The sequence below is a fragment of the Leptidea sinapis genome, chromosome Z, assembly GCF_905404315.1.
Source record: "Leptidea sinapis chromosome Z, ilLepSina1.1, whole genome shotgun sequence".
Classification (NCBI taxonomy): domain Eukaryota; kingdom Metazoa; phylum Arthropoda; class Insecta; order Lepidoptera; family Pieridae; genus Leptidea; species Leptidea sinapis.
In genome coordinates this window covers 10,511,691-10,535,006 of record NC_066312.1, presented here as the reverse complement: position 1 = coordinate 10,535,006, position 23,316 = coordinate 10,511,691, and the positions used below count along the sequence as shown (strand labels likewise).

General features: G+C 33.6%; 1 protein-coding gene across 2 annotated transcripts; it reads right to left on the bottom strand.

Annotated features, from left to right (window-relative positions):
* Window positions 1–395: 395 nt before the first annotated feature.
* Window positions 396–20,777, bottom strand: LOC126979041 (transcriptional repressor CTCFL-like). 2 transcript variants are annotated; one of them, XM_050828217.1, is made up of 15 exons: window positions 20,673–20,777; window positions 20,124–20,232; window positions 15,568–15,701; window positions 14,507–14,635; window positions 11,662–11,766; window positions 10,166–10,245; window positions 9,027–9,196; window positions 8,346–8,482; window positions 5,658–5,808; window positions 4,828–4,994; window positions 3,821–3,957; window positions 3,210–3,444; window positions 2,696–2,954; window positions 2,427–2,503; window positions 396–1,784 (listed from the first exon to the last, which is right to left on the bottom strand). In XM_050828217.1, exons 2-15 carry the CDS (start codon window positions 20,224–20,226, stop codon window positions 1,569–1,571), a joined length of 2,100 nt encoding a protein of 699 aa, XP_050684174.1. In that variant the 5' UTR covers window positions 20,227–20,232; window positions 20,673–20,777; the 3' UTR covers window positions 396–1,568. The 2 variants fall into 2 exon arrangements, with proteins under 2 accessions (XP_050684174.1, XP_050684175.1); XM_050828218.1 differs by lacking the exon at window positions 20,673–20,777 and adding an exon at window positions 20,585–20,603.
* Between the last annotated feature and the right edge of the window lie 2,539 nt (window positions 20,778–23,316).

The following is a 23,316-nucleotide window of genomic DNA, read 5'->3' as shown; positions in this document are numbered from 1 at the left end:
CGTAGTTCAACTGGTGTTAAGTGACCACCGCCACCGACATTCTATTGCAACCCCAGAGGAATTACAGGAGCGTTGCCGGCCTTTAAGGAAGATGTACGCGCTTGGTACCCATGTCATATCGTCCCGGAAACACCGCACCAGGAAGGTGGAATTCGGCAGCAGGAATCAGGTGAAACAGCTCTTCGGAACACTCCCCGTGTTAAATCCGGTAGAAGACACAATGTGGCGATGTCTCTACGCAACGCCAGGTGATCCAGCCGTTCACAGAACACTGGGTCCCCGACAATTCGAGCTGCTCTGCGTTGCATGCGGTCAAATGTTATTTATGAAGATGCAGCTCCCCCATTAACACAAACAAATCTTTGAATCTGCACGGATTGAAATAAAAGTTTCAGTTCATATTGGTAGTGGTTTTACTAAATATTACACAATTTTTCACTTAATTTACTTGCCGTGTCTATTACCACTGTACTTAAGGGTGTTTTTGGTCAAAAATAAAATTAAACCTAGTTGTGATTATTTATGATTACACCACGTCACGAAACGCAGGTTCGATAGAGAACATTTAAACAACTACTTTTAGTTACTTTTGATTGGAATAAATAGAGGAAATCTACCACAACAATTATTTGATAATAACAGTTTGCTGCTGCCAAGTATAAGCAACAAACAAATACATGGACCAAGAACACTCTATTGATTTGTTGTTAAGTACTTATAAGTTATTCTCTATTAAGACTCTGCCAATGAGTGGTATGTGTGCCACTGAATTTTTCACAGTGCAGCAAAACCGTTCTCAGTTCATAGTCAATCAGGAAATGAGCTGTCACAGCTAAATATACATCCATGACCTGAGAAGTCCTGCAGTACGTAGTAAGACGGCCTTTTTTTGCCTTTTGGACTAATTCCATAATTTGTCTTTAACAATCTAAATACCGGCATGGTATTAAGGTTTTTGATATTAATTTTCTATTGGGCAATTCGTTACTCGGATTCAAAGCTTCTACAAAACTTTTGAAACCATGATCTTCGACCACTTTTGATGAGAATTCATAAAGGTGTTGATAAGTACTTACATGTTTGCACATTAAATGTTTCTTTAAGTTAGGTTAAGCAGTAGAAGTTTTATACGAATATTATTTTTTACATAACAAGCACTTCGCCAGGAGTGAAAAAAAAAGGCAGTGAACAATTACTTTTTACACACTCATTTTGACAATCTCGAGTGACAGTCAAGGTTCATGCATTATACTCTAAAATATAAATCTATTTAAAATAATATACAGATCAAGCTAACAATATTTTTACCATAGCTCTAGACACTGATTTCATAACTCGAAATTAGCGTAATATTATACACTAAAATTACATGCAAGTAAGTGCATCCTTGCCTCTAGATTATGTAAATATACAATCAGCATAATACATTCCATCATAACAATTATACTTCATGATATTTTATATCAATCTATTTTCCGAAAGACTTATGATTACTTGATTCTATCCAATGTTCTTATTCTACCCGTTTTGCCGATATACAAAGATAGGTTTATTAAGAAAGAAACAAATTAGTTGGCATTTTCCTGTGATTCGTCATATTCAATCATCACTTCTACTAGATTCAATCCATCATCTTGGTCGTCATCAATTATCTCCTCTATATCATCATCATCTTCTGCTTCTTCTTCTTCCTCTACTTCGTTCTCTTCAACTTCTTGTTGTTCATCATACTCCACGTCGTCCATGTCGTCCTCCTCTTCATCCTCGTCATCTTCATCCTCATCCTGCAATCATCGGTGGGCGTCAAATCGTCATACTTTATATTTCATGGCGCAAAAGAACAAAATTATTAATATTTGAAATACAATCTGGTACAACTTCCTGACATTGGTCTTTTCAAGTAACATGTCTCAATACTAGTAGACTACTGTCTGGCAGTTGTCTTAATACTGTGGGGGGAAAAAGTTATACCTGAGAATAAACCAAGAATATGCAAATGCCAAATTGTAAGAAATGAAGTAAATAATTTTTATTTGAAGAATGACAATCTACCATTTAGTTATAATATCACTAGTGAAATTGTAATATCATGATAGCTGACAACACTGTTAATCAATATAATGAGATAATTCTGATGTTTTCGAATGTCAATTTCAGGCTTGCAAAAAAACATGGGTAATGTTATAATGCCTGAATAAGCCCTTCATGAGCAAAATGTCTATTTGTAAACATTTTGCATATTCTTGGTTTATACATAGGTATAAATAACTTAACACCAAGTTTATTTGTAAGCCGTGAATATTTTGTAATCAAGACTAATGCATATATAATTTTTTTAAAACCCTCTCTATTTTGTATCTATAACCCTACCTAGTCTTACAATATCACACACCAGGCAACAGAAATAGATGATTTAAAATACATACCCCAAAACCAAAGCATTTATCTACATCTGGCTCAGCATTGCTCTCATGATCATTTTCTTCTTCAGCATCAGGTATTTCTGGAAAAAACCCATTTTTTAGGACACTAAAAATTTATATGAATTAGTATTTAACAAGTAATGACATATATAATTGATATTTTCAAAACTAAAATAATAATCAAACAATTACATTTATCACTAGACTATAAAAATGGCAATTTTAAATTAAAAATATTTATGGTAGAATTATAATTTAAATTTTATTATTACCATTATCATCATCGCAATCCAACGAAATCGAAGGTAGGACTGTCACTTCTTCTCTAGAGCCATGTGCACCATCCACCATCTCCATCATCAACACAAATCGTTGACCTCCCATGTTGGCAACAGTTATCACATCTTCATCATTTTCTTCGGCATTGTCTTCTTCAACATTGTTATCATCGTTAGCATTGTTTTCTTCATCAATGTGTTGCACTGGTGTCACAGTGGCTATTTCATCACACACAACCTCAGGTTCAGTAACCTGTAAATGTCTATGTTTAGTAATTGTACTCTCCCATTTCTTTATATATATCAAATGGAGCATCAAATTGCAGGGGCATTCTCATTTGTAAAACTTTCAAAGTCATAAATTGTCAAAGGCAAAGCTTGTTTATTATAAGAGGACATATTTTAATAAATTATTCAACAAAAAAATTTGCATAGCTAACATCTGTTGCTGAGCAGAAAAATAACAAAGAAATCATAATTCTACATAATATGTAATAAATTATCTCACCGTCACTTGACCATCAACAATCTGTAATTTCTTCTGTCTGCCAATTTTAAGTGCATGAGCATGTGCCTTATGATTTGAATCAGGGTCATGAATAGCCAAATGGCGTATAAGATTGCCCTTGTGAGCGAATGTACGGCTGCACTCTTGACAAGTGTGAGTTTTCTCCTTCGGTGGTGTCGGCTTATAGTCAGGATTATGATATAAATTCTGATGGCGACGTAAGAGTTGCTTCTGCCTGTAAGTAAAACACAATAAATATTTTACCACGAAAACAACATAACATTATAGAGAATATTTAAATGAAAATAATATAGAACAAATTAGCGTAATTCATGACACGAAAAAACTGAATTAATCCCGTTTTACACACACTAAACTAATAAGATATAGTCATTTTAATCAGACACGCAATTATCGCATGACTCAAACTTACACGTCATTAAATTGTAGACACAACAATTATTATAATCACTCTACTTATTAAACTTTATTACATATGTACTGTTAATTATGTAGTCACATAAGCCGATTGTAAATTATAAAGGAAATTCAAAGCACACAACTATATAATAAGTAACAGATTTGTAAAAAGGGCAAACATCAAAACATACCTGAAGGATTGATTGCATTGGTCACATACAAATGGTTTTTCCCCTGTATGCTTGAGCATGTGAGACTTCAGGTGACGTAAAGTTACTGAGGCGTATGGGCAAAGCTTGCATTTATAGCATTTCTCCCCTTCGTGGGTCTAAAACAAAATTAAATCGTGCTTGAAAAATTTTACTGTTACAAGTATTCCATAAATTAGACTCGTAGAATTTATAGGTAAAAAAATTATAAAAAGCAATTATATCACATAACATTAAGTTTAGTATTTTAAAACAGCACCAATTTTTAATTGGTGATCCCTGTGTGAAAATCACGTTCAAAGATTTCCTTACATACATATAGCAATACTTACACACATACATATAGCATTATACAGATACGCAAAGGCGAAGCTAATTGTTGCAGATATTTCTATTCCGAGTGTCTAATGCCTCCTTCTCCACTATCGGCGATGATCGTTACTTATATGATCGCTTGTCATTTGCAACTTAATCGTTTATCATCGTGTATGACACGATCGTCTGTGATCATTTATTGAGCGGCAGTCGTTCAAGATGGACGTGGAGTTTAATATCAGTATACAATATTTATGTTTGGGATCCCATATTTGTGGGTAGTTCTGATAAAGTTCTATGAATTTAAATGTTTCTTCATCTGGCCACCCAGTAGTTATTTTATCTTACACGCGCTATTTTAATAAAAGGAAACCAAAACAACGCCGAGACGACAACGCCAAGTACGTACGGCTTCGCTCACTGTCCAATGTCCTCCAGTGAATGAATGACCGGCGATCGTGTGCGCAATCTATTAAGTCACCGATCGCCGCGATTACTACGACGAAACAATGATCGTAGACTAAAAGCGAATAAGCCCTCTACACGATTGTGCTCGCGTTTTGCCTTCAATCGCTGATTGTGAAGAGACGTCATAATGTCTAATATAATTTTGCCATCCATGATCCAAGTCTTTGATTATTTTGTGAATATATTTAAATGTATATGATACCAACCTTATTATGCATCTTGCAGGTATATTTATCAGGGAACATTTTCCCACAGCGCTTGCATTTGAGAGGCTTCTCAGATGTATGTAGCTTCTGGATATGAATCCTTAAATCAGTCTTTCTACCACACTTCGCTGGGCAGAGCTCACACTCAAAAACAGGCTTTTCATCAACTGGAAAAGAATTAAAATACCAATTTAATATTACAATTATTTATTTATTTAATAGGTACACCACAACAGAATTACAACAAATACATAATAAACAAAAAAAACCATCAGCTAAATACAAGATAGGCTGCAACTCCACGAGGGTGTGTACTCAGCATGTTTAGCATAAATTAATAACTATGAAAATACAACAATAATCGCGATTTTAAAACTAGCTTTAGGTAATGTAGTATTATAAAACACTATTAAATGTACGACAGCTAAATTATTTCTTTTTTCGAGTTTACATGTACTTATGCTATTAATAGATTTCTAAATAAGTGATAGCCATTTTACTAAGACTGCACTGTACATCTTTATCTCATAAGCCGAAAAGTTAGACAGTTGAGATTTTAAAACATATTATATAATTTTGCTGCTTTAATATAAAATAATATATATCAAGATATGTTGATGCATACAATCTTAACATTAGAAACTTTGAAAGGTACTAACAAACACGAAATATAAATTCACACATAAAACTGAAACACCAACTGACGACACTAGATTCTACAAGTGATTCATAAGGAAATTTCAACTAAAGTTGGTGTAAAACAAAGTCTGGTGGGTGACCGAGAGAATTAAGAATTATTAAAATTTACTGTTTATGGACAGAGAACTTACCATTGTGAATAAGCTTGTGCGCCTTCAATGAATTGGATTGTGTGAATCGCATGCTGCAAAGATCGCACTTATACGGTTTTTCTCCAGTATGCGTGCGTAGATGGCGCTTCAGCTTAAACGTATCTGGAGATGCGTACGTGCAATGCTGGCACTGAAAACAATCATGACCAGTCAAAATAGCGGAATGAAGATATTTACCATTGCGACAAAGTATAGATAAATAATTTGTCTATCCACCTAGCAATTTGTCTAACAGTATAAACTATTAGCTAAACACACCAATATCTTAGACAAAAAATAAAATATACAATAATTAAGTGCTTCCGGCGTTAAAATAATATGCCTTCATTGTGTATTAAAGTTGTATGTTGTGAAGACCCAACCTTGATAAGTTTAAAATTGAATTAAAAAAATATCATCAAAGAATATATGTTTTTTTTAAAACTATATAAATAGAAATATTAATGGGAATCATCCACTGAATTTAAGTTAGCAGCTTAATAGGAATATTTCTTTAATTGGAATAATATATTTATTATAAACTAGCTGACCCAGCAAACATTGTATTGCCATATAAAGTAATAAAATAATTTCAATAAATAAAATTTTTGGGGTATAAAACATAGATGACGACCGATTCACAGACCTACCAAATGATATATTATATACATATCTATGCATCTACATATAAATGTACATAAAATTTATCATACTTCAATAACCTAAAATTAAAAAAAAAAAAATAGGCGTGGACACATTTAGGCGGATGAAAAATAGATGTTGTTCGATTTTTTCTGACCTACCCAATATGTACACGAAATTTCATGACAATCGGTCAATCCGTTTCGGAGGAGTTTAACTACAAACACCGCGACACGAGAATTTTATATATTAAGATTATTCATACAAGCAGTTCAGTAACTTTTCAAAATAATTATAACGCATGTATTGTTGCAAATATTAAAACGTCGATGTAATTTTTATTCCATAGGCAATGTTTTTTTTTATCTAATCTACCTACTGACAACTTAACCTCCTCTTCGCTCAGTTAGTTGTCAGTTGATTAATGACGTGTTAAATACAAACGATCAACAAGCCAGTTGACCAGTGTGGTGGCCTTAAATGCTATAATACATTCCATTCAAGTATTAAGTAAAGTAACTATAAATTCTAATAAAGTGCTTATTGCGAAGAAGGCGTTTTAAAAATACTAAGCGCTACCCGCAATGATGATTTCCAAATTCATTTTCCTATTTCGAGTTTCAAATGCACATATTTCGTAAGTGAAATACATTTTCTGATAGGATATTCCGAATTTGAAAAAAGAACATAAATTATATACACAAACTGGCTGACCCAACAAAACGATGTAATACCGTATAAATGAATACTCAATATGCACACAGATATTCATACACATCGGTTCAGCCGTTTCGGAGGAGTTTGGTAACAAACACCGCGACACGAAAATTGATTGACATTTTTAAATTCGTTATATCAATTGAATGGAATGTCAGATTTTAGTAATTTAAAAAGTATTTATTTAATTGGATAAGGATTAAAACAGAGGTATGAATAATATATTTGATTATTCTCGCAGTTATATGAACTTTTAAAATGTAAAAAAGTAGTTATAGCGGCATATCTACAGTAGTTGGACATATGTTATTCCGGACTTTTTCGTAGATATTGATACGTTCTATAATACTGTAGAATATTTTTTTGTTCTATCATCAATAGTTGCCGCAGCGCACGGGATGACAGACATTTTTATTTTCACAGAAGTTTTTCACACCTTGGGTTATATTATTGCATTTTTTAGGGATTTTTTTTAATGTACTACAGCCCATGTCACTCAGTGAAGATGCTTTCTAAGGGTGAAATAATTTTATGAAATCGGTGCAGTGGTTTTTGTGTGATAACGTTACAAACATACATGCAAAAACACAAATGTTTCCCTCCCTTTATAATATTAACTTAGATGTATGTATGAATTCTCATATGTTGATTCCAATCAGAGAATTCGATTTAGTTTTTGACCAAATAAAATAAAAAAGTGCACGCCACTACCACAACGAATTCGGAAAAGGAATTTTCATTGTTATTTACTCAATACCTACAAAACATAAAACAAAACCATTCAATTCGACATGTGGTTTGCTTATGGCGAATGATTAAACTGAGTACTACAATGATAACTTTTCAAAAAGGTTCATGGTATTATTATGACTAATTAATCTTATTGCATTTTGTGCAAGTTAAAAGCGATAAACTTTAATATTTTAAAAAATCTCACGGCACCTTCTTAATGAGGGCCCACTATTCGCACGCCTATTTTTAATTTTATCTGCACCCAAATAAATGCCTTTTTTATTTCATGGAAATAAAAAGTAGAAAAAGTACTGTATACCACTGCACGTAGTTAGCCATAGTAACACTCGAATGGCGATGCTATCACCCATTACTTGCCAATGGCAATTATCTCACGACCGACTCTCCATAACATGTTTTTAAATTCGAGGGGATAATTAGTTCATGCAATTTTTAAAAACCTTAATCGGAAAACATGTTTGTGGAAGACTTTACGTATTACTACTATATTTATTATTTAATAAAAACATTACATGTTATATTATTATATATCACCTGAAATAATTATTTCTACATAGTATGTATTCAGATTCTTACCTGGTAAGGTCGTTCACCAGTGTGGGAGCGCATATGCCTTCTCAATTTGGATAGCTCCACTGAAGCATAATCACACTCTGTACAGCGATGTGGTTTCTCATGGGTGTGCTTGTAGCGGATGTGGCGAACAAGCTCGCCTAACAAAAAAAAAAGTTAATCTATTGAAATATAAAAACTACAATAAAAAAACAGGATTTTAACCTGATTCCTTCCACCAAATTCTACCTTTGTACGATACGCCACAATTATATCATCCCCACCACCTGGATGTCTGGCTCTACAGTGGGCGTTTAAAGCAACTTTCTTCCACGTACGACCAACTGTGGAATAAGCTTCCTTATGCGATGTTTTCAGGACGATTTTCAACACCAGTACCGTATCAATGTGTGGGCCGGAATCGTAAATGACTAACTAATTGGTGTGGTGTAATGAACGGGTCGAATAATTTATGATTTCTGAGTGAGGAGCTGAGCGAGCAGTTGGACGAAATAAGTCTCGCTTTTATTAGGGAAACGTAATTTCTCTCCCTCCAATCTCCACCACATTTATAGCGCGCCGTTTGAGAATATCCCCAGAAAGGGAACGACACTCGATGAATCCGGCGAGATTGCCTTGTGACTACTTTGATACCAATATAATATTAAAGAATGCATAGACTCATAAAAATAAAATTTAAGTTACCAGAAGTCGTAAAAGAGTTCTTGCAGTATTTGCAAAGATGTGGCTTGACCCCATTATGCATATTTTTGTGATTCTGCAATGATGTGCTGGTCTTGAATCCCCGTTCGCAGACATCACACTGGTGGGGCCTCTGTTCAGAATGACTTTTCATGTGACGCATAAGCAAGTACCTGTACACAAATGTAGATAGGATAATGATAAGGTAATATAGGTTGAACAACTACAGCAATGTAGTAGTAATTTATTAAGTATCAAGTAAAATAAACTGCTAAATTATTAGGTAGCTTGGGCAGACCATGACAAAAGAGTAACTAATAGCAGCCTTTTTTATTGATTTAGTCGCCATTGAAATTACTTTTAGTATTTTCTACATTCAAGGCCTAAAAGCTAAGAGGTAGATTCTGCTATCTGAACCAAATATGGAATTGTATATATAGAAACATAATAGAAATATTGAAATCATTTTTGTGATCAGATCATATGGTGAGATAACGCATGATAATCCTACTAATATTATAAATGTGAAAGTTTGTATGTCTGGATGTATGTTTGAACTTCTTTAACGCAAAATCTACTGATTAGATTTTGATGAAACATTCAAATAATATAGCTTACACGCCAGAAAAACAAATAGACTATAATTTATAAAACTATAGTGTGAATTATACAAAATATAAAAGAAGTGTGATTGTTACTAATGAATACAACTAGCGCCATCTCTTATCAACTAGCAAGGAAATGATCAATACAATTTATATGGCAAAACAACGTTTGTCGGGTCAGCTAGTATATTATAATCTCACTCACTTACTGTCATGAAACTCATTTCTATCACTATCCGCAATAGTCATTGTTTCTTTTTACTATCAAAACCCATGGGTTACCATGACAATCTCTTAAATGTAAGCGTATGAATGATTTGTTAGTCTGATCTTACTACGAGATTTTTTTTTTAAATTTAATTAATTTCTTGAATAAACTGGAAGTATAATTATTAGCCCGAGTGTAAGTTTGGACTACAGCATGAATAGAATGTTTACTAATTCACGTGTTATTACAGTCCATTTATTCTTTGAAACATGTTTTTAGTTACATGAATGAATTGCAGAGCAGTATTGATTTTTAAACGTATACTTTACCTTCTGTGGCTTTTATAACTGCATAGTTTGCAATCAAAATGTGAGCCATTACGATGGTGTCTAGTCGTCTGCTTAGATTTCTGCAAAAAAAATTGCAGTATTTGAAAATGGAACACGCTTAAAGAACGTTGCTCAGGGCTTCAATTGACATTTGGTTACAAAGCTGTGTACATCTGGCTGAGTCAATTTAGACTTGTACGTGTGACCTGACATCTCTGTGACCATTTTCATGAAGGTCGCCCGGTACCTTCGTACTGTATTAGGTATTGATATGACCCAAGATAATGCACCTGAAGGTTCTGTAGCTCTATGATTTATGGGTTTACCATTATGTATCGGATGACCAGAACGATTGCGCAAAGCTGGTGCCGTAATAAAATTTACGAAGGATAGTCATAGGCTGAATATAATATTGTCATTTGTGACGAAACAAGTATCCAGTACTGGCTGGGGATCCAAAAATTCTGATCGGCACCACAATTGCGACAATCTTCTCCTTGAAACATAAAGGCATTTATTTTCTCATAAGATGTTAAGTCTCGTTTGCCCAGTAATTTCACTAGCTACAGCGCCCTCAGACCGGCAGACAGTCCTCAAATAGGCGCCGTTGTGGTAACCATAATCTAGCCGTCATACTGTCCAAAGGAGCTGTGTCTAAAAAGTTAAAAAAATCAAAGCCTTGGTAAAAAAAATGGGTGCCTTTTATTTCGGAAAACCATAACTAATGATTGTTATGTAAATATACGTGTTTTTGTATGTTTCCCAAAAAACGTCATTTGCCCCAAAGTAGCCCTACATCACGACAGCGCGTCTTCATATTCCGCTCAGGTAACAAAAGTTTTTGATGGCCTCAAGTATGTCGTCACCATACAGTTTAGGACCTTATGATTTTAAATGATTTCCAAAAATCTAAGTGTTTAGATTACTAATACATCTAAAACGACTATGACAGCTGTGACGACGTCAAAAAAAATAGTTTAGAGTTAACCTCTATTTTGAGCAATGCACGCACACTAACACAAAATATCATAAAAATCGCGAGTGTAACACGTAGCTTGTCACGCAAACTAAAGTCTTAAATCTGGCCTGTTTTTATCGGTTGTCTAACAGTAAGAGACTCTATCTAGACGTATAAATTATCTAAGGCTAAGATGTATACGATTTACAATCAACGTAGGCGGCGATGCACAACATCCATCAACGACGTCTCAAGACTGGACAACAGTTTCTTCATAAAATAGCTTCAACAAACCCAAAAGTTTATAAATAGTGAAGTAATTTGAAACAAAGATCAATAATATATCATAAGCATAATATAAGGCATAATTCATGAGAATTCAGAAGCTATAAGTAGGTAATTATTAATTAGTTATTATAGCACTACTGCTTAGGTCACACGTGTAGACTGTAGACGTACGTGTTAGACGTATGACCTAACCTAAGCAGTAGTGCTTGGGTCGAACTATGTACTTATAATATATTGCGATAAAAAGTACCTTTTGCTGCTTCTGGAGCTTCTGTGACTCTTCTTCAACAATGATGACATCGTCCTCCTCTTCCTCTTCTTCAAATTGATAAACATCATCAGTATTCTTCTCTTGCTGTGTAATTAAAACATAATACATAAATTAATATTAGATTTAAGTACCTACTGACCACTTTGGATTAAAATAAAACCTCCTTCCCGCAACATTTCAGTACTTTTTCACATTACAGCTTAAACACTTCTAGATTTAAAAATTGTACAACTGTAGATTGTTAGGCTTTCGATTGATATGTTTAGAGAGAATATAGCTAATGAAGAACTCAAGCGTTTTGTTTGATGGCTTTTTAGAGGAAACTTCTTTAGGGTGACTGAACCTGGGTTCAGTATTCAGTATGGTCTTCCTCCAGAGGAAGACCATACCCTAGGGTAAATAATCATGAATTGAATGCTACTAAGAACCGGCTTAGAATTGTAGGTATTTTTGGGCGAATATTGAAGTGTAATGAAAACTGAATACTGGAAAGGCAATTACTGACTCCAGATCAAACACCGCAATAATGCCCTTAAGCCAAGCTTGCTCGTTGTAAGTGATCTGGTGGTCTCTTTATGGTGTAAATCACTACAGCTTACTCAGATCCGATCAAGCAATAATAACAGATGTTTATAGTACTGAACAATATGAAACTCGCGGGAAACCGATTCGTCAACCAATCTTCACCCTTTTTTTAATGAAAATAAGGGACAAGACGAGCAGGACGTTCAGTGGTAATTGATCCTGCCCATTAAAATGCAATGTCGCTCAGGATAACGCAGAAACACAGACGATCCAATAAGCCCAGTTAACTTTACAGGATCTACATTTAGAGCCTCCGACAGGCTCTGAATGCGACGGACCTGTCCTAATCTAACTACATTTTTTTCCGAAAATTGGACAACTTTGGCCCTGGTTAAAATTTTCTTACTGAAAAGCAATAAAAATGCCGTTAAAGAGTTTGTTGAATTCAGGTCCAAAAGTTCTACCGGAAATTAATTTCCCGTGAGATTCCAGAAATGTTTAAATGAAGAGTCTAAATACTTCAATGGATACATATAATATTTTACCTAAAAAAGTTTAGAATTTTTCAGAACTAAACGGCATGAATGCTCTAGGATTTTTTTCCAATATCCTAAAACTTTACAACATTGACATAATAAATTATATCCATATAATATTTTATTTTCTAAGAATGTAGAGAGTGTACCCACGCTCTCACATTTCAGAATTGGATGAGACTTGCTTTTGAGACTCCAATTTATTATGCTGTTTAGGGCATACCATTCTCTCTAAAACTGACCATAAATCATAATCAAGCCAATTTAGATCAGGACTACATGACAGCGAGTCTTCAGTTCTGATGAATTGTTTGTTTCCATCACTTCATTCCACTTGTGTAGATCAAGATTATTTACCTGGTGTTCGTGGAACTCTTGCCGCAAGGTCTGTTCTTTGTGTGTAACATGTTGTGAGAGGTTAAATCACCTTCTAAAGATTAGAATCTTGATATACACATACTAATAAACACTGTTTTGACACCTAGCTATTCACAAAAACATGGCTCAGTTTAAACTGCTTTAGCACCCTTTTAACACCCTTTAACAGATTGCTTGTTAACATCATCACCAAAATACAATATATAATATAATTACATAATACATGATATTTTAAAATAATGCAATCCAGTAAAACAATACAATTCTGAACTATAACATCCATAAAAAATAACAACTATAATACTAATCAACTCCACATTGTAATATCATTTAAGAAATCTCTAATAAGCCTTTGCCATAAGTCTGCGTTTAATAAAAGATTTAAATTTATTTATTGATAATTCACATACAGTTTTTGGTAATTTATTGTAAATTTTAATATCACTGCATGCAAAAGAATTGTTTATTTTACAGAGCCTAGTAGGGGGCATTATAAGCTTGTAGTTATTTCTAGTGTTAATATTATGGTTGTTGCTTATTTTATTGTATAAATTATAATGTTTTATGTAAGCGAAGGAGATTTCTATAAATATATTGGCCGTACATGATCATAATATGAATATCTTTGAATTCTTTTGTGGTTCCTTAGAGCTTTGAGCATTTTGTTTGTTAAAATGTTCCTCAATTTAAAATATAAACCTCATCCGTAAACAAAATTTTTCTGTAACCTCCCTTTAAGCATACCGCATGCTTCAGTAGTTGTTTCGATTTCACCAACCTATTCTTTTTTAAGTTATCAGTTAAGATTTATATCTTAACTGATAACGAATAAATGATAATAAAGTAAGTCTCTTACAGGCTGCAAGTCCTAAGTCATTCTTTAAAATACGTGACATGGTCTAGGTGCTACCTTCATCTCCCATTATAAAATCTTTTGCATTCGGACACAATTTCTTCGAATTCTTTCCCTTACTGCTTTGACCACCTTTTTAGTTCGAACACTATGTGGACAGCCAGCTCTTTTTTTGTCATAAACAGAGGAGGTCTCAATATATCTATTAATAGCCCGGTCCACAACCATTTTACTAATACCTGTGTATGGTATGGAGAGTATGGAGAGTTTTAAAAATTGCATTTGGCTCCATACCTACTTTCTGTAATGCAATCAAAAGGATTCGGTTCTCTTTATCACCCCAATCTATTTTAATATCGCAAAATATTGTACAATCTATTGGCGCCAAAATGAGAAAACTCAATAAGCCATCATACAAAAATGACAGGTTCCAAATACTAATGTTATGTTTTGTTAATTTTTAATTGTAACAGTAAAAATACGGTCGGACTAAGTACATATAACAAGTGATGAGTAAAACCTAAAAAGTTACCTTCACTCCGGCCTTACTATCTTCTTGCACAACAACAACATAGGTTACTTCTCCATTTTCTGTTTGTGAGGGCACCAACGCAAGAGTTTGATAGAACTCCCCATCCACATATACTGGCTCTTCTTGATTCTAAGATTTAATAAAATTTTGTCATTGGCTAATAATTATGATGAATAATGGTTGCTTGACATGACATAGCATAACAAACTGATCCAAGTAATAACTCAGTACAAAACTGCCTAGTGTTGTCCAAAAGTTGCCATACAAACCAGAACCAGTGTACATAGCTATTCTGCCAGTGATATATGTATTAACAAGAACTGCCCCAGAACAATACTGGACATACAGTTACTTCTACTACTAACTAAATTACTGTATTTTTTTTATAACAATGAGGGACAAGACGAGCAGGACATTCAGCTCATTACAAGGCAGTGCCACTCAAGATTATTGAAAGACCCAAACATACTGAGTGGCACCTCAACTGAGGTCAGCACCTTGAGATGTAAGATATTAAGTCTCATTTGCCCAGTAATTTCACAAGCTACAGCATCTTCATTAATATTTTTTTTATAAATCACTAATAAATAATAGGTAAGTGATACACCCGGCTGTGCCACGTTACAATGCAGTGCCACTCAGGATTCTTGAAGAAAACCCAAAACTTATTTTGAGTGGCACTACAATTGCACTCTTCCACCTTCAGTCATGATGTTAAGTCTCTTTTGCCCACTTCTTTCACTAGCTATGGCACCCCTCAGACTGAAATACATTATTGCTGATAAAGGGAAAATGGTAACCGTAATCTAGCCGGCACTTTATGTAAAGGAGCCTCCCACTGGACTAAAATAAAACACCTTTAACAAATATTTTCAGATTGTATTGAACATTAAATACAACAAAAATTATACCTATAAGTCATAAATCAAAATACTTGTATAGAATGGAACTGGAAAGAACAAAGGCAGAGTATTTTCAAATAACAGATATTTTTATTGAATGCTTTGCACTAATTTGATTAAAATTCCTCAACTTATAGACAATGAAAATACTTAACTCACCGGATTTATAGTGGGTCGATAATAGTACTTCCCCGACTCATCCACATAGTAAGTTATGCCATCTTCGGCTTCATTTCTGTTATCTGCCTCTGCTGCAGCAACATTTTTATCAGTTGCTGTTTTGGGCTCTCCACCTATTGTAATAGAGAATATTCTTATTTTACAGAATTTTTAATTAAAACTATTCATATCTCAATAAGGCTATGGTAATTGAGGATACTATTCACACTATATAGGTTTGAGCAAACTATAGTTTGCTCCATGATAAACTCTATAGCTTCTATAGAGGCTATCCTCTGTCTATAGAGACTGGAATATAACATTTTACAGGATCACTTGCAATCCCTCAGACAAAGTTGTCTTAAAAAGTGCTGTGACATAAGGTAAAAGCACTAATGCTCAACAGTGAAGGAAGGAAACGAAAAAAAGCGTTTTCCGAAAAGAATAATAATCATTGAAATTACTTTATATCAATAATAAAGTAATTTCAATGCTAGAGACACCTAATATGATGTGATCAAAAACCTGCATACACTTTCTAAAGCAAAATTTTTAAATGGTATCAGTTTGAAATAAACAATGTGAAGAAATGAACACATATTGGTATTCCAATTTTTTTTCTTAAGGAGGCTGACATTTTGCAGGTAAGATTTTGTTGTACATTTTCATGATATTTGTAACATTTTGTTTTCATCAATCATTTTGTTCTGGAATCAAATTCAAGATTTATATTTGATCACGATTTTTCTGAAGCTGATATGGAAGTAGCTACACAAACATTGCAGGGGACACATCTCCACATCTACTATGGCAAAGAAATTCATTGTACCAAGATTTACATGACTGAAGAAATATAATGTATGAAGAATTAGAGGAAGAAAAGAACTTTAGCTGGCCCATGCATCAACTCATGGGTGAGCTGTTATAGTTATCAAATAATTTCATTTACTTTATGTCATTACTTATTTTAACTGTAATCACAATCATCATGGTCACAAACTCTATAGGTTTTTGCATCCAATATACTTATAATTTATATACTACTATATGCCCTGACAGACGCTGTTCTGTAGATAATAAAAAAAATACTGTTTTTTTTATGAATTGTCAATAATATTTCATAACATCAAGAATTATTAAAACTATCCTATCTCTCAAGTTGGACTAAACTGCACTCCATGAAGAAGTAATCCCCATTAAAATCCGTCCATTAGTCCATCACGGACAAACATTGTGTCACGTAATTTATATATATTAAGATATATTTTTTATTACTTTTTATGAGTACTATTATTTGATACTTAAAATGCTTTTTAATTTTGAACATTATTAATATCTTAAAAGGCATTAACAAAAATGCCCAATGGATCTTATGACTCTTCCCAGGCATCAAAGATGTGCTCAATGAGTCTAGTACCCGCATTAATTGTTGATTAACCCCTAGTGAAACCAAATTGATTTTTGTTGAATAATTTACAAAAATGCATTTGTAGCTGCTGAAGCAAGTTTTTCAAAAATTTTACTAAACAGGCAGCACTGAAATAGGCCTGAAATTAGCAGGGTTTTGAAACTGCCTGGTTTAAACAAAGGTATAACTTTGCTGTATTTCATGAGGTCAGGGAACACACCATCTATGCATTTGTTAAATATTATTGCCAATTCAGGTGCTATAATGTCAAGTATGTATTTTACAATATTAGTCAAAATATGCTCATAAATAAAGTTTTAAATGTTTCTGTTGTTAATAAATATTTACAACTGCCATTTAACAATAAAAATGTTTTATTTTGAAGAATAAAATTTGTGTTTTTCTTAATGTGTCAAGCTTTAGTGCCTTTATCCTAATATATTATGAAGAAGAATTGGACTAAAGCAGGAAGGACTCATGAGTTATAGGCACTTGAAGTTTCAGCTATAAATCTTCCATACAAATATCCAAAAAAAAGCAGTTTCCATGTTCATTTTAAAAATAGGGTTACCAGATTCGATCTTCATGAGTACTGTGGCTTCCTGAACTCTATTTTGACCAAAGTGTGGTTTGAGTATGCTTAACTGCATCCAATTATGACTGAGATAAAAAATATAAAACTCGATTGAAGGCACTCTTAATGCCATGAAGAAAATACCACATCTGCTTGTCAGCAAGACTGATTCCATAATAATTTGACAAAATCAAAAATTCCATAAACATGTTTGTGTGCATCACAAGCAGACGTTTATCAAATCTTTATGCTATGGTTTCCACCTATTGTGTAGAATACAAGTAATCAAAAAAAGGTTATTATTATAATTTTTTTTATTAGGAGCTATTCCAATTTTCAATTAATTGTGCCCAAACATATTCTAATAGGAATTCAAATAGACCTTGATAACAAAAACAAGCAGAGTTAAGTTTGAGATAGGGGTGCAAGTTGCCACAAAACCTTCCAAATAATTAATTTTAATTGATAAAGCCAACTAATTAGGAAATGAAAACGGCATCTGGTGTACCACCCTTTTAAAAAAATGTTTTGGGGCTATATTTTCCTAACTTTAGTATTTCGCATCTGGCTCTTTTTTCAGATTTTCAAATATTTTTTTAAAGTAGGGGGAAGAAAATAATTAAATAAAACTCAATTTACAAACAGAAACGGACCACCATTATTTAAATTATTTTAAAACCTTTTTCGGGGATGCCCTTCGATTGTTTTAAATCTTGCAAGCCAAAAATGAACAACTGTCATGTCAAAGTGAAAATCAGGGTATTTGAATTTTACATTAGCAAAAACGTGAAACTCTATTTACTAGCGTGTTTCTTTTCCCAACGATGTTGAGTTGAGTTTGTGCTCCTTCGTTCAAAAAACTGTACAGTTTGTGAAAAGACGTTTATTACATTGTTTTGATTTTGCAAAAAGGACTCTGTGTTGTGTTAATACGTCTTATGTTGTGCTGTGATTGTGGAGTCGAATCTGAACTATTGCAGCAAAAATGCCGATGTGCATGATCGTGCATGTGGCAGCAAAAAATTCAATTGTTGCAGATGGTACTCTTGGGGACCCTGATCTTCCGTCAAAGCGAAAACCAGCCATTACAATTGGCAGAGGCAACATACTTATACACTCAGAAGACTTCCAATTATTTGCTTCAAACTATGGCCGCCTTGATTCTTTTTTCTTATGGCACCTATCAAATAAAGCAGGCGAGTTCATATGTCGCTGAACATTTCAGGTTTCACGGTATTTACACATTAGAAGTGAGCCGTAACCAAATACCTGGATTGCAGGGAATAAATCCAATGCTGCTTCGGGCAAAAATAAAGTCTCGCTACTCTTCAGGAAAAACATACTTTGTTTTTATTGTAACTGAATGAGGTGATTGTGGCAGAGAAACAATAATAAGTTATTATTGCAACTGCATTGTAGGGCTGAGAACTGTGGGCTATGCTCGCCATGAGGGAGTGACGCGAGCAGCTAACTTCTTTGATGACATTATTTTAAGAGTGTAGTTAATTGAAAAGGCACCACTATCCATACGTTTCTATACTACATGTAGATAAGATCTGTCTCAATAAACACCATTTAATGAAAAAGTTGTTTTTGTTATTCAAAACATGCAAGTAGTATATTATGTAGTAGTAGTAGACTGCCTGGTGGGAGTTCTAAAGTATCCTAGAACATGAGAAAATTGTGGTTTTACACGAAGAAAACCGCTGTTGCTACTTGAGCAGTAGGTAGTATTTAACAGACTTCAAAAAAGGAGGAGGTTCTCAATTTGACGCGTATATATATATATATATTTTGGTCCAATTATGTTTCTTGCTTTTTTATCTGACCGTTTATTTATACATATACATATGTATGTACGTGTATTTTAGAATGATTTTCTTTCAATTATTTGTGTAGGTATTGATCTCTAACAGTCAAGCAAATGGGGTTGTAACATAACCGAAAACTTCTTAAAACAACAAACTTAACTTATGACTCCCAACTTTATAAAATAAAGAAAATTAATGCCACATAGTCTTATACAATAATCTATTAAATGTAAATATTTCATGTTTCAACACAACTTTTTTTTTAAACCTGCCATTCGCCTTTGCAAATATGCAGCATTAAAATGCTGTAGCTATACATGCCTTGCAAGATTGTTTTATGCAATGAAAGCTGCAAAGGAATGAATGAAGAGATTTTTTGAAATCTCTGAAAATTATATGTATTTGTTGAACTAATCAGTTGATGCCTAATCAGGCAGTAGTCAAATTTTGGTATTTGGTAAACCACACCTTATGAACTGCAGTACTAAACAAAATGATAAACACATATCATACAATTGTTAATGCAATTAATGGGTACTTTCAATTTTTGACAAAATGAACAAAGTTAAATGAATGATTACATTTCATTCTACTGCATTGTAAATAATTTGATGTTAAGATATTATTTTATTTGCATATTGATTATATTTATTTTCAATCTGGCAGTTTTTGTTCATTGAAAGTCAAAGTATTCTATAGCCAGAATATTGCATATTTAACACTAGTTATTGAGTATATTATATTATATGAAATTTATATTTACCTGTAGATGTAGAGGATCTGGGAGCATGTTGATCTAACGATGCCAGATATGTTTGTAAAAGCATTTCTTTACCCTTGCGCACTTCATCGTCAGGTGGTGGCATGACTCCCTAGAATATTTTTCACTATCTTCCTCAATTCGGAAACATATATTTATCAAATTGTTCTTTCACACCGCGGTTATTTAGGGGCGCTTAGAAAGACGGATCACGAACACCATACGATCAAAGAAATTCATTGATTCTACAAGTTGAGTTATCTATGTAAATTAAGCGGTCCGCCATCTTATCGAATGAATACGATGTACAAAAAAAAACAAATAATAGAGAATTAACGATGGATTAAAGTTATTTATTAAAGCCATACAACGAAATAATGAAACACGGATAAAAAGTCACCTAAACACAATTAAAATGACTATTATTTCTAATAATTTTAATTTTAATACTTCAAATTACACACTTATTTACTTCTATCCCCTAAACAGATAAGAAAACGCTTATTTAGCTTATTAATACTAAAAACAATATTTTGAATTTGCAGATCTTACTAATTTCCCTGTTTTCTCATTGAGGGCGTTTCAGTCAATCTACCAAACTATAAATGGCGTAAGCTGTGATGGCGGCAGGCGAGTGGCGCCCCGCGGGCCGCGTCGGATGTACGTGAACTAAAAATGTTTGTTTTTTATTTATTAATTTAGTGGCACTGGATGCAAGACCATAGACCTGAACTAAAAATATGCACTGCACGTACTGCCTAATATAAATACCTGTAAATTTATTGGAAATTGCTTATACTGTGTATTAAGGTTGGTATTCACGAAAGCACTATCGCTTCAATAATCAGTTGGCATGATAATATATATTCGAATTGTGTACTGAATCTGTATGGGTATTGTGTACTAAATTTTATGCGTTAGGTTAATAACAGAATGTTCAACAATGGATTCGCTATCGCGCCACATCATGTCATCACACCGCAACATCACACTGAAGACTTGTGAGTGTAGAAACACTACAGTCTTTACTTTACAGTTTTTAATGCGCAAATCGTCATTTCACATCCACGTTTTGTTAGATCTTCATTCCACGCCTATACTTCAAACATCCGCATTTACGAATATGTTCATCCACGCCTATACTTCGAACATCCGCATTTACGGATATGTTCAGTCCAATCCCTGAACTTCGAACAGCCGCATTGTTTTGGGTTTATTTTTACACCAAAATGACTTTCGAATGAGAACGAAATGAAGGTTCAATTTTCCTGAATCTATACTTGGTATTTCATAATTTCATTTTTTTTTTCGTCAATTTGACAAAATAGAAATCAGCTTTACGCGATGGAGGATGTATAATATTCTGTTGTTGTTGATGGTTGAATATACCTACCAAGACAGTATGTAATATTTCATAATTTTTTAATTTCATAATTTAATTTAATTCGTCAATTTGACAAAATAGAAATCGGCTTTTAGCGATGGAGGATGTAGAATATTCTGTTGTTGTTGTCGGTTGAACATACCTACAAAGCCATTATGTAATATTTATTTAGTTTCCGGGGTGATATTTATGCTACTATGTAAAACATTACTTCGTACCCATAATTATAATATTGTATTTGCAAATTTTTACTGACTCTACCGTGTGCGAACGGTGGTTCGCTGCCCCGTAGGAAATTATTACTAAGACTTCCCTATTATCTGAAATAATTTTAAAGTAAGCAATAAATGAGCAGATGCGCCATCTGATCCTGAAGCAGAATCACCTGCCAATGATAGTGTCAATTTCACAAGTCGCACTCAGACATAAAAACGAGAAATGTTTCAAATATTCTTATTCCAATAACAATACAAACTAGGTATGATTTATAATTTGTTTTGCTATAATTATAATAACATTTACAATTTACTTAGGTAATTTATACTTCTAGATCTATGCCTATACTTTCTACGCATTACACTCGCACTCACACACTCACTTGCGTAAGTGTGCCTGCGTTGCTCAAATTAGATGTTAACGGTCAACCTCAATTTATTCGATATTTTCACAGCTGTCACTGTCTATCTAGACGTATTAATGATCTAAGTACTATAAAATCTGATTGTCTTATGTAATTAGTTTAAAATATTTTAGAAATATACCTTTTTTCTTGCTAGAATCATAGTTTTCGGTTAAACACAATAACGTTATATACATATAGACAATGCATGAAATATGGCACATACCACAAATGACACCATAAATTAGCTTCGACTGCTATGTCTATACATTTCTGCAGTTGTTTAAAATATTATTGGTCAATAGGCAGCAATGTAAACACTTTCAGTTTAGGCTGCGTATTTTGAATTTAGAACCTAATTTGTACAGTGAAATCAGTGGAGTAGCAGTAACGTATTTTTAAAACCCAGGCGAAAATGGGGGTTTCCATAAATTTTACGTTTGTAAGTCAGTCCCTATTGTCCGATCAAGATCTATTCATTCGAAGGTTTTTATGTTTCTAATTAGAAATATCACTCATCATTCGAGGAAATGATTCAAGCAAATGACACTTGACTTATTTGTTTGAGAGATGTGAAGAAACATCTCTCTCTTGCTACCAACTGACGCCAATTGTCTTTTACTGTCTCGTGTACGGAAAAGCTAAAAAAGGTTAACTTTTACAGATTTGCGGTGTTAATAAGTATTAATTATCACTAGATTACGATACATCTGTGATACCGTGTAAATAGCACTAGTTTGTAATTGTTCACGTTTTTGTACGCCGTTCATATTCTGGCAATGATTTTCGGTCCACAAAATACAATATTGTTCAAAGGTCCTAAGAAAGAAAATCTATCAGAAATGACTTTCCGTACACAAAAGATTGTTAGTCATGTTCACTGGGCTTTTACAAAAAGAGTGACTCTATAGTTTTCATTTCTGGCTGTGCGCTTGTCGCGTCCTTTCATCTCTTTCATTCTGACAAGCGGAAGAGAACGGGATGTGAATACTTGTCAATAATTGTACCATATTTCATGTAAAAATATTCGTTTTACTATAGTTATTTATACAACTGTTGCGTAATAAGGGGTATTAAAACACGAATGTGGGGTTATCCCACGAGCAGGGGTGGGACAGACGCCTTATAGTGACGTTTTCAGAAGACTGTAGTCTCATCTGTTAGTTGGCCCGAAAATGCAAGCTTTGTCAGCT